This window comes from Neoarius graeffei, chromosome 14 (assembly GCF_027579695.1).
Source record: "Neoarius graeffei isolate fNeoGra1 chromosome 14, fNeoGra1.pri, whole genome shotgun sequence".
NCBI classification, from domain to species: domain Eukaryota; kingdom Metazoa; phylum Chordata; class Actinopteri; order Siluriformes; family Ariidae; genus Neoarius; species Neoarius graeffei.
The window spans coordinates 50,067,876-50,080,796 of record NC_083582.1 but is presented as its reverse complement, the minus strand read 5'-3'; the positions used below and the strand labels follow the sequence as shown (position 1 = coordinate 50,080,796).

General features: G+C 38.8%; 1 protein-coding gene across 1 annotated transcript; it reads left to right on the top strand.

Moving 5' to 3' along the window:
• Positions 1–2,804: 2,804 nt before the first annotated feature.
• sh2d4bb (SH2 domain containing 4Bb) lies at positions 2,805–12,284 on the top strand. Its single transcript, XM_060938998.1, has 8 exons — positions 2,805–2,967; positions 3,661–3,820; positions 4,115–4,271; positions 10,178–10,316; positions 10,414–10,623; positions 10,857–10,979; positions 11,678–11,898; positions 12,192–12,284. The coding sequence occupies exons 1-8, from the start codon at positions 2,805–2,807 to the stop codon at positions 12,282–12,284; spliced, it is 1,266 nt and encodes a 421-aa protein (XP_060794981.1).
• The last annotated feature ends 637 nt before the right edge of the window (positions 12,285–12,921 follow it).

The following is a 12,921-nucleotide window of genomic DNA, read 5'->3' as shown; positions in this document are numbered from 1 at the left end:
CGCTACCTGTATGAATCATTTTAATCGTAAAAATTACTATATTAGATTTATTGCTAATGCTTAAAACTATTCCTATGCCATTCTTGAGGTCTCAAGGCATTTATAAACAAAAACGGTTCTGCGTATCTCCTTTAATCAAGATTAGCTGTGATTCAACAGCAGTTCCTAGTGATAGTAAGGAGATCTGAAGAAACAGATGTGGAATCCACATGTATCTGGCACTGCTTTGCTGATACTTATGGAAACAAGTTGATGGAAAAGTCACTACGAAAAGCATCAAATATCTGCGTGAGGTGTATCACTGCATAGGTGAGCAGACCCCCTGATTACTCTATATTCTGATCTCTATATGCAACTCAAACGTCATGTAGTCTGGATTAAGGTGTGCACTGCTCACACTTTTGAACTTGGCTGGGAGCCTGACTCTGAAATGGACAATCACCATGACTCAAAGCAGTCTAAAATTGATTCATAGCTCCTTGGATGCCTGAACGGGACCGAGGGTGGCATTTGATTTTTATTATCAGCATTATATCATTCGATTTTTCTGTCTATTAAGAAAAAACGATGTGTTCCATGGAATCAATAGTTTCCATTGAAAATGCTTGGAAGAAGTAATAGCTTATTTGATGGTGAAGAGAAAAGTCATGATAATACTAGCCTAAGTCTTAATAGTAGTAGTATAAAGTTTACACATCAGCAGTCAAAAACTGTTGCCATACAGACATTCGTGCAGAGGCTGGGTGATGACAGTCACCTTATTTCTGACTCTCTGTTGACTGCCTACTTTGCACGATCCAAATCTATTTTTCACAGAATTTGTAAATGGCATGCCTAATTTAATGTGTAACCAGAGACCACAGAGTTTTGCTCTAATGGACACAACAGGTTGTAGGTGTATAAATATAATTAGACTGTTAAAACATTTATAAATGTAAGCAAAGCCAAAGTATAGATTATTCTGCACAGTGGGAGAGGCCAGGTGAATTAATGAGTCGTGATCTCTATTCATATTCACCTACCATGAATTAACCCTGTTATTGTTAACAGTGCAGCCTCTGAAAGGCTTGACAGGCTTTTGTTTTTGATTAATTACATTTGATAATGAGTCTCTCTGTTAGACATGATTATTACATCAGTGAGATAATTAGCGTTTATTTTGGAGTTGGCATTATGAATGATGTAAATTAGCAAACAAAAAAATCTCTGTCCAATGGCAATGCAGAAGGTAAAAAAAAAAAAGAACATTAAAAAGGTCAGTGTAATTGATTTATTTGCTGCATGCTTGGATTAAAAAGTGGAAATATTTGGGGACGGGCTTTTTTTTAGTGCCAGATTTATATCTCCGTGTCCTGAGTTAAGGTTTTCTCCCATTTTCTTAATTTTAAACATTCGTGAGTGTCTACATTTCTGAGCTTCTTATACATCAGGGTAGATCGCTGTTAGAGTTAGGACAGAACAGAAATTTAAAAAAAAAACAGCTTACTACCATGGCTGCTAGTATAATTTGTCTTGTTCTATTTATAATATGCAACTGTCTAGACCATGGCTTCTAATAAGGTTGTGTGTGTGTGTGTGTGTGTGTGTGTGTGTGTGTGTGTGTGTGTGTGTGTGTGTGTGTGTGTGTGTGTGTGTGTGAGAAATGTAAAAGTAAGGTAACGTAAGACAAATGAATGGAATACTAAATGGCAGGTCATGGGGTCTCAATGCACAGCAGATAAAACAAGCTGAAGCTTTCCACTGCAGATTGAAAGCAGTTATAAAAGGACAAAAAAAAAAAGATGTCACAGCACAAGAATGAGCATGCTTAAGTAAAACCATGCAATACTTCAATTACATAGCCATTAATAAATACAAAACAATAAAGACAACAATTAGAAAGCAGTTAGTGCAATGAGGGCTGTAGGGAGCATTAAGCTATAATGAGACATGAGGGACTGGTGTTCTCGAAGCTCAAGGGCTACCTGGAGAGCAGAGCAAGGGGGAGGAGAGTCAACACCATCTGCGACAGTGCTAGAGCAACATGAGAAGCACAGATAAAGTTGCACTATGGAAAGGAGGGGAGAAAGGGACAGGTCAGATAACGCACACAAACATATGCATGGACTCTCTCTCTCTCTCTCTCTCTCTCTCTCTCTCGTATTAATTATACAAACAAAATGAACACTTTTTTTTACATCAGACAGAAATCCCACAATGTGGTGACAGGAAACAGATGTATGTATGACACATTTTGAGAGAATGTCTTAGTTAAGTTCATCAGAAGCAGACACAAATGTCAGGGACACCTGTCTGTAGGGTCACTGCAGGAGACAGAAAGAGAGGGGGAGTGAGTGTGTGTGTGTGTGTGTGTGTGTGTGTGTGTGTGTGTGTGTGTGTGTGTGTGTGTGTGTGAGAGAGAGAGAGAGAGAGAGAGAGAGAGAGAGAGAGAGAGAGAGAGGGAGAGGTGAAATTAAAACCCTTAGGGAAGCTACTCAATGAAGCAAAACTAGGAGGATGTGAGCGAGTGGCAGAAAAAGAGGCTTCAAGAGACTAGGGGAAGAGAAAGAGGACAATTGTGGAAAAGAGTTTATTTGAAATAAAACGTGGACAGAGAAAGTTCCAGAAATAAGGTGGGGCAAGGCTGCTGGTAAGCATGTGGCATTTAAGTGATATATATCTACTCCATATTAAACAGAGCACACTGAGGGCTTTCCTTGCCATTTAAAGCTTATCGTCTTCCTCACCCCCGGGAAGTCTTCTTCAATCAAGAGTTGAACCGCGAGGTGACAGATTACGAGTACGATCATTACACAGTCGTCAAGATGATGCAACAAATTCTTCAAGATATGTACATCGAGCCAGATCTGCTACTGGAGCTAAATGAAGAACAAAAGCAGATTCTCTTCTGTAAGATCCGTGAGGAACAAGTGCGCCGCTGGAACGAGAGGGAGAGCAGAGACCCCAGTCCAAGTGTCCGCAAGAGGAGTGAGTCCACTGATCAGGCAATCAATATAGTACAGCCTCCTGTGTCACAGGATATTACAAGCCATATCTTATCTTTAACTTAAATTGAATTAAGATTACAATACTTCTGATACAGTTCACAATATTATTGCATATGGTACAGGGAAATAATGGAAGACTTCAGTGAAACTGATTCATGCTAATTCAAACAGGCATGGGTGATTTGTTTTGATTTCATTTAATTTCATAATAATTTAAAGAAAAAGCTATGACATTTTACCTTCCGATAACATTCATCTTAATATTTTACAACAAATGAAGTTAAGCAAATTGTTAATTATTGAGACCATGATGGCTTTAATAACTCTTGTGATGTTTCACTTTATTATAACAATTGACTATTAATACAAGATTCAGTTTTTTCCCCAAAAAAAACCTATATGCCATTACTAGATTGCCCTGTTAGTGCTGTGGCATATTTTCACTATAACATACTTTTGGGAGATTTATACTGCTTGTATCTCAAGCTATCATGTTCTTGCTGTAGAGTGTGTTCTTGTGCCTTTATTGTATCTGAGATTTAATAATACAGGGAAGTTCTGCCAGTTCTTCTCAATGTGTGTGTGTGTGTGTGTGTGTGTGTGTGTGTGTGTGTGTGTGTGTGTGTGTGTGTGTGTGTGTGTGTGTGTGTGGTTTTTTTTTCCCCCTGGCCAGGTAGCCGTAGAGGCATTCAGTGGCTGCTGGGCTCTGATGGTGAGGTGTGGGTCTGGGTCATGGGGGAGGCCCAAGGAGACAAACCTTACAAAGACATAGTGGAACAGCTGATGGAGGAAAGAGCCAGGAAACAGGCCCAGCGAGAGGCACTGGAGCTCTGGTGAGAGAGCCTAAAGATATGATTTCAGAGACTGTAGGGCAGAAGAGATGATGGGAGAGAGAGAGAGAACGAAATGAAGAATAAAAAGAAAGAAGAGATTAGGTAAAACTAGAGGGAAATGAAGAGAGTGTGAGAGATATGAAAATTGGTGAACAAGAATCACAGGGATTGGAGGAAAGTGTGAAGACCGACAGATGTGAGCCACCTAAAATGAGGAGGAAGAGAGATAGAGATTAGCTGAAAGTGAGATGATGATGAGCAGTGTGTCAGTCTTTCCCTGTTGAATTTTCTGAGGCGTATGAAGGAAGCAGAGATTGAAAAGAAGTTTCGGGATGCCATGGCAAAGGAGAAGGCTCGAGTTGTAGCAGGGAAATGGAGGGAGGAGACAGATGACAGAAAAGCAGCCAAGCAAGAGGAGGAGGAAGAGGATCGTATTCGAGAGGAGCTGAAGGTGGGTCATTGCTATTGTCAAAACATATGTAGTTTTTATCACTAACACAGAAAAAACATTAGTGTAATAAATGTATTAGAATGTGCTTGAATTATCCTGACCATATAACACACACACATATATATGTGTGTATGTGTGTATGTATGTGTGTGTATATATATATATATATACACACAGTTGCACGAAGACATGAAGTTCATATTCGTGTGTTGAACATATTCACGAGTGAGCTAAGCGAATGGGTGAAAATATTTTCAACACAAGATAAACTTCATATCTTCATTCCACCGTGTAATGTTCTTTATATTATACTAGCAGGTTACCCGGGCGTTGCTTGAGTTTTACAAAATTCTGGGTTGCCCCCAGACTTCCATGTCAAATTCAGTGAAGATCCATCGAGAAAAGGTGATTTTAACCCCCTGAGGCCCAAATATGGAATTTTTGAGTCCTGCCAAATTGTGGCTATCTCCTGTACCTACATGCCAAGTTTAGTGAAGATCTGTTGAGAGTTTGTGTTGATAAATGTAACGTGAGGGAGGGGGTGGGTGGGTGGATGTTGTGCCCCCCAGGGACCTCCCTGGGCCCGTATCTGAATTTTGTTTATATCTGCAAAATTCCAGGTCATCCCTGGACCGACTTGCCAAATTTGGTGAAAATCTGTCAAGAAATGGCGATGTTAGCTCAAGACAAACAAACAAACAAACAAACAAACTTTGCCACTTATTATATATGACACATCCACAAAAAAAAAAAATGTTAAAGCTAGAAGGTCTTTTGATTTCATAAAATCAGTGAAATTTAGTTCCCTCTGAAATTTGGTCATTGTGATATATATTTATTTCTGGAATATCTCACAAAATATCAGGCCATTCTGTGGCTGGGAAGTTATTTAATTTGAGGGCGTTTATTTAATTTAATATTAAAGTAAATGAATATCATTTATTATATTAATTATAATTAATTAATTTACTTAAATTTTAGTAAATAAAAAATGTTTAAGTAAATTAAAATAAAAATTTTAATTTTACTTAATTTACTTAACATTACACAGTGGAACGGTGGAAAACTTAATTTGAGGGAATTCCCTAGCAAATAATATGCATGAAATCGCTCGCTTTGCGCAGTCAAGCAGACAGAGGAAGTCCGTGTGCATATGCGCAGGTTTACCTTGACCGTGCACTGACAGTTACATCATTTTGTCATTAAACAAACAGCTGATCACACCGAGGTCCTTGCTGATGGACGATATTTATTAGTTTGGTCCTGCGTTTCCTTTCCTTCACAACATAACGTCTTTTCTTCTTGTTTTCCGTTACTGTAGTCGGTCTTTGACGTTTCATTCGCACACTCACATCCTCCATTTTTCTCTCCTGTTTCAAATTTGTATCCCACAATGCCTTGCGTGAACAGGGAAACCCCACTATGTGATGCATGATGTAGTATCTTGAATTGGGTCATGGTGAAGCAGGAAAAAATAGTGGAGAATTCAGGGCCACGTGCCCTTAGATTAGATTAGATTAGATTAGATTAGATTAGATTAGATTAGATTAGATTAGATTAGATTAGATTAGATTAGATTAGATAAAACTTTATTGATCCCTTTGGATCCTTACATTCATTAATTGTTCTATTTTTAAAAAATGAATGAAATTGGAAGTCTCTAATTTGATTACAGTAGCTTTCAGTCCACTAAACAAAAATAATTGGGTGTCAGGGAAAATTATTTTTATGATCTACACTTGAAAAATCTGAAAGGCAGTCTATCTTTAAACAAAAGAATTTTAAATTTGAAACGGTTTGCCATTTTGACAACCCACATCTAGTCAGCATGAAATCATCATCAGAGTGAATATACTGGAAAATAAGTCACTGAGATCTGTGATGAATTTTGTATGAAAAATACAAGTTTTTCAAGACAAGAGAATAAACTTCATATCTTCAAGCCAACATGTAATTTTCTTTTTATTATACAGACACATTCACAAACAAAAACTACACAAGTTAATCAAAACAATTCATCAATTTCCTCACGAGTAAAGATATTGGAAAATATGTTATTGAATATCCCAGATGTAGCTCATATGAAAAATACAAGTGGCATATGTTCCAGTAAACCACTCATGTTTAAAAATTTAATGTTCATATATATATATATATATATATATATATATATATATATATATATATATATATATATATACACACACACACACAGAAGTGATGATAACAGAGTTGACATTTTCCACTATTTTGTGTCTTAACTTCACATGCTAACCTCAAACTAGCTACCACATGGCATGTATAAAAACAGAATTTTATGGATTTAACATTTTGTTCAAATTAATGAGAGAAGAAACGTAACATACCTCACTGCCTTTCTGAAGTTTCCCGCCAGAGGAAGTGACATCTCTCAGTGCAGGTGTCATGTGGATTATTAAAAGTCTTTGTGGATTTTATACAGTTTTACAACAGCGTTAACAGAGTTGACAAGAACATTGGGATGGATAAAAAATAAATATTTTTATTACTGAAATTTCACATAATACAGAAAATAGACTTTATATGCAATTGATTTTATAACAGTTAATAGAATAAGCCCCCAAAAAACAGATTGTTGAACTGAATCACTTCATGTTTATTCAGGTTGAATGTATGAATCAGTCGTCGGGGGGGGGGGTGTCACACACACACATACACACCAATAACTGACAAGACGCGTAGCACCGAGTCGGCTATAAGCCATGTACGACGAGACTGAGTAGAATAATTGTTTTATTCTATCCACATTCACTGGATTTTGGGAAACAGAGCATTTTCATTTTTAGCAAATTCGAGAAATAAAAACTTGATACAAAATATCAAACAAAATAATTTCTGCTTAGAATGTAAACAAGCCAGTGAAATGACAGTAACAATTTGTGAAAAATGCTATAATAATAATTCTCGAAACATTAAAAAAGATACGTTCTTTCCATCAAAAACTTTTCTTCCATATTTTCCTGTCTTTTGGGTTTTTTTTTGTTGGTTTTTCTGGGGTTTTGTTTTTGAGTAGAGTTTTTATTTTGTTCTCGGTTGGTTCAGCAACACAATCTGCTATTTTGTTTTTCTCTACTCACAGTATATGAGCTGATAGCCTAGTGGCAGAGTAGCCAATTAGAGTGCACGATTGCTCATATCCAGTGAATGTGGATAGGAAAATAAATATTATATATATACACACACACACACACACACACACACAGTGGTGCTTGAAAGTTTGTGAACCCTTTAGAATTTTCTATATTTCTGCATAAATATGACCTAAAACATCATCAGATTTTCACACAAGTCCTAAAAGTAGATAAAGAGAACCCAGTTAAACAAATGAGAGAAAAATATTATACTTGGACATTTAATTATTGAGGAAAATGATCCAATATTACATAGTGGCAAAAGTATGTGAACCTTTGTTTTCAGTATCTGGTGTGACCCCTTTGTGCAGCAATAACTGCAACTAAACGTTTCCGGTAACTGTTGATCAGTCCTGCACACCGGCTTGGAAGAATTTTAGTCCATTCCTCCATACAGAACAACTTCAACTCTGAGAGGTTGGTGGGTTTCCTCACATGAACTGCTCGCTTCATGTCCTTCCACAACATTTCGATTGGATTAAGGTCAGGACTTTGACTTGGCCATTCCAAAACATTAACTTTATTCTTCTTTAACCATTCTTTGGTAGAACGACTTGTGTGCTTAGGGTCATTGTCTTGCTGCATGACCCACCGTCTCTTGACATTCAGTTCATGGACAGATGTCCTTACATTTTCCTTTAGAATTTGCTGGTATAATTCAGAATTCATTGTTCCATCAATGCTGGCAAGCCATCCTGGCCCACATGCAGCAAAACAGGCCCAAACCATGATACTACCACCACCATGTTTCACAGATGAGATAAGGTTCTTATGCTGGAATGCAGTGTTTTCCTTTCTCCAAACATAACGCTTCTCATTTAAACCAAAAAGTTCTATTTTGGTCGCATCGATCCACAAAACATTTTTCCAATAGCCTTTTGGCTTGTCCACGTGATCTTTAGCAAACTGTAGATGAGCAGCAATGTTCTTTTTGGAGAGCAGTGGCTTTCTCCTTGCAACCCTGCCATGCACACCATTGTTGTTCAGTGTTCTCCTGATGGTGGACTCATGAACATTAACATTAGCCAATGTGAGAGAGGCCTTCAGTTGCTTAGAAGTTACCCTGGGGTCCTTTGTGACCTCGCAGACTATTATACGCCTTGCTCTTGGAGTGATCTTTGTTGGTTGACCACTCTTGGGGAGGGTAACAATGGTCTTGAATTTCCTCCATTTATACACAGTCTGTCTGACTGTGGATTGGTGGAGTCCAAACTCTTTAGAGATGCTTTTGTAACCTTTTCCAGCCAGATGAGCATCAACAACGCTTTTTCTGAGGTCCTCAGAAATCTCCTTTCTTCATGCCATGATACACTTCCACCATGTGTTGTGAAGATCAGACTTTGATAGATCCCTGTTCTTTAAATAAAACAGGGTGCCTACTCACACCTGATTGTCATCCCATTGATTGAAAACACCTGACTCTAATTTCACCTTCAAATTAACTTCTAATCCTAGAGGTTCACATACTTTTGCCACTCACAGATATGTAATATTGGATCATTTTCCTCAATAAATAAATGACCAAGTATAATATTTTTATCTCATTTGTTTAACTAGGTTCTCTTATTCTACTTTTAGGACTTGTGTGAAAATTTGATGTAGTTTTAGGTCATATTTATGCAGAAATATAGGGTTCACAAACACCACTGTGTGTGTGTGTGTGTGTGTGTGTGTATTATATATATATATATATATATATATATATATATATATATATATATATATATATATATATATATAATCAGGTTAATTCAATCATGTAGCTAATACATTGACTGTGCAGGTTATTTGGTTATTTTTGTCTGCCTATATTAACAATAAAGTCTATATATATGCTGCTAATCAGCTGTATGAAAATCCAGAAACTTAAGCAATGGCATTTCAGAAAACCCATCATATGGAAGCTACCTTGGATCCTTGTATAATTTGTCATGTTCTATTCATACTATGCATCTGTTGAGACCCTGGGGTTTAGTAAATTTGACTATTTTACGTCTTACGTCACTGCAGATTACAAACAGTTTTCGGAAGACAAGAAGGAGCATATTTAATTTAAAACCAAAAAACACAGTCACACAGACATTAATAAATAAAAGGTAATAAAGATCCAACTTATAGAAACTAATTAGTGGCAATTAGAGGTGTAAGGAGCATTAAGCTGTAATGATGTGAGTGACTGGAGTTCTTCAGGAGGAAAAAAAGGACTGTATTTTAGAGCAGCTGAAGATGGGTCTATGCTAATGCAAAATCAAATATACTCTTCACCACTTCAACAGATTACAATCGAGTGACCAAAATAAAGTCAAGTGAAGCCAGGCTTCCTTTTCCAATCCTATTAGTTTAATTCATTCCAATTCCATGAAGATTAAGTCATGTTGGAATCTTTTCTACTTCACTCAAGCCATTTAGCAATGGAGATTGGGTTCAATTATTCCTAATTACAATGTATTTTGTGACCATGTTGATTTATTTAAAACCTGGCAACCCTTGCACAATGATGATAGTGATCTCTGCAAGACAAGGCCAACATTTGTAGGTCTGATCTTTGATGCTTCGAGTTAAGAGGATAATGTCAGCGTTAATGACACAATCTACGGAATCAATCATTATAGCCTAGTCATTAATGAAAATGAGAAAATGAGATCAGCAGCAGAGGAATTTTCATAGAGCATGGAACTTTATCTGAGTACTGCTTAGAGATGAGGTTAATCAATTAATTTTATCCTTGGCTCCAAGAAATGTGAGCAGGAGGAGAGACAGAGAGGTGAGGAGGAAATCCGGCAAGCAGAGGAAAGGCGAACGAAGGAGCTGTTCATTTCTCTGAAGCAGGAGGAAAAGAGAAGCGAAAGGGATGACAAGGAATGGCAGGAACAATGTGAGAAAGCAAATGGAGTGGAAGAAAAAAATTGCACAAGTGGGCCAGTTCCATTAAAGCTGCTGATTTCTATTCAAATAATCTGTGTGCTTCACAGTGCGCCGCTCCAAAGCAGCTGATGAGGAGATGAAGTGTAAGGCTCGCCGCGCCAGAGATGAGTGCAAACGCCAATCCCTGCGCACCATCGAGAAAGGCCTCGTGGCTGGCCTCAGTGGACTGTTCCAGAAGACACATCTGAATGGCTCGGGTCACAACCGACGCCACAGTGACGTCATTGAGCGGCCATCAAATACTCCAGCTGATGTTAGTCAATCACAATCTGCTGTTGGAAGTGCAGTTGCCCCTGTCCAGTGCCGCCGCAGACAGAACCGCAGATACAGCAGCCCACAGACACAGTCAATAACAGAGGGGTACGTCTACATCCTATACTTTACTATAGCTATCATCATCACTAATGACTAATCTTTTACATACACATGCACATGGTAAGATTAGAATAATCACAAGCTTCTTTCTACATCATTCTGCTTTCTAGCCCAGTGTGGATTCGGCCACCTCGGCCAACTTCTCGTGATTCCATCATGCGGTGGTTTAAGGAGGAACAAAAGCCCAGAAGAGCTGGCTATGAGAGGAGCAGTAACACCATTGCCCCTTGGTTCTATGGTAAAGAATGCAACAATGTCCTACACTTTTAGCCTATAACTTTGAAGAAACACCAAACTTTATTAGCGATCCATGGTTGATAAAATGGCACAGAAATCTCTCTTAAACCCTGAAGAAAATAAGCTTCTAGTTCGCCAAGTTGGGTAAGAGGCACTCTGGTGTAACAAGAGACTAGATTAGTGGTTTTAGACAGAGAGAGCAATATCGATTGGACACTGAGAGAATGATAGAAAGAGCAAGGGGTAGAAGAAACAGATGATAAGGCAGAGGTGCAGTGCACAGAGTTAGAACAAGACAGCAGAGATATAGAAAGAAAGAGAGATGGGAAAAGTGGAGCTCAGTCATTCACAGCTTGTGTTTTGGTTGATTGGGGTTACTGTGTGTCACTCCAGATTGGGGGAATGATAAAATTAATGAGTGTCAGAGCGATGCTTTTCCACCATAGCAACATGAGAGTGAGGCCTGTCACACGACAATAGTGTGCCAAAGCATCTGTGCTCTCTAGCACGTACAACCCATTCCTATCACTCACTGTCTCCATCCTGTCTGCCATGCTCTGACTCATGTCTGCTCTGGGTGGTTTTCTTCAATCTAAACGTGTCTTGCTCTTTTTTTACTCTCCCTTCATGCTCCCTCTTTCATCTATCCATCTTACAATGGATCACAACTTCTCATATTTTCTTTGCACACACCTACAGGGATCATCTCTCGGCAAGATTCGGAGTCCTTACTAATGAATGCTTCTGAAGGCTGTTTCCTAGTAAGAGTGAGTGAAAGGATCTGGGGATACACTCTGTCTTACCGGACGGCCTCTGGCTTCAAACATTTTCTCATCGATGCCTCTGGTGATTACTACAGCTTCCTTGGGGTGGATCAAAACCGCCATGCTACTTTAGCTGACCTCATCGACTTCCATAAGGTTAACTTCTTGCAAGTCATCTCACTTGAACTTTTCTCAAAGCACGTATTTTGTCTTGGAATGTATACGCACATAGTTTATCAAACTTACACGTGCACAGTGGCAGGGAAACACTCACAGGGTGCTGATCATAAAGCTCAAGGGGTGTGATTAACACAACCACAGTAAGCACAACTGTCCTTCCATCTGTGCTACTGACAGAGAGAATTGATTTTGTTACTAAACATATGCGTGCCGTTGTCTGTACCTGGGCTGTTGCTCATTTGTCTGGCTGCCGGTGTGTGTTTCCTCAGGAGGAGGTGATCACCACATCTGGAGGAGAGTTGCTGCTGGACTCTTGCAAGCTCAAAGGCTCTGCGCCAGATTTTGGAGGACTCTTTCAGTGACTCATTCCTCCCTTCTCATCTTGTAATACTCTGACTTTAACTTTCACAAAACAGTTAAGCATCACATCACATAGAAGCACAGTGATTTTCTAATGATCACATCCTTGTGGCCAATCACCACACCTCATGCCTTTGTCAAGAATTAATAAAACTACTCATTTCTATTCTAATCTGCTTGGTCACTTTTTTGTACAGGGAATAAAGAGAATGCTACCTCATGTGTTGATTAAGCTCAGCAGGATTAAAGGGGCGTCTGCTGGTCTGTGCCTCAAAGGCTCTCACATCACTGAACCAAAACCTGAATCCATACAAAACCTTCCCTCCTACATTTAGACCGGTTCCAACTGCCTAACCATCCATATCAACAGCCTAGCAGCCTCCTCTTGCCTCGCTGCCCTCTAAATCACACACACAGCACCAACACACAAATACAAGAATAAACAGAGTCAGGTGATGTGCATGGTTGACCTTGCTAAAGTGTGTATTGTTCAATGAAAAGCAACTATTTCAGCAAATGGTGCAGACAAAGCTGCCAGGAGGATGGAGGATTGAAGAAAGCATGAGGTAAAGGAGGAAGTGCAGTCTCAATTTACCTCCCCATATCAAACCAGGATAGCAGGAACGTTTCTGTTAGCGT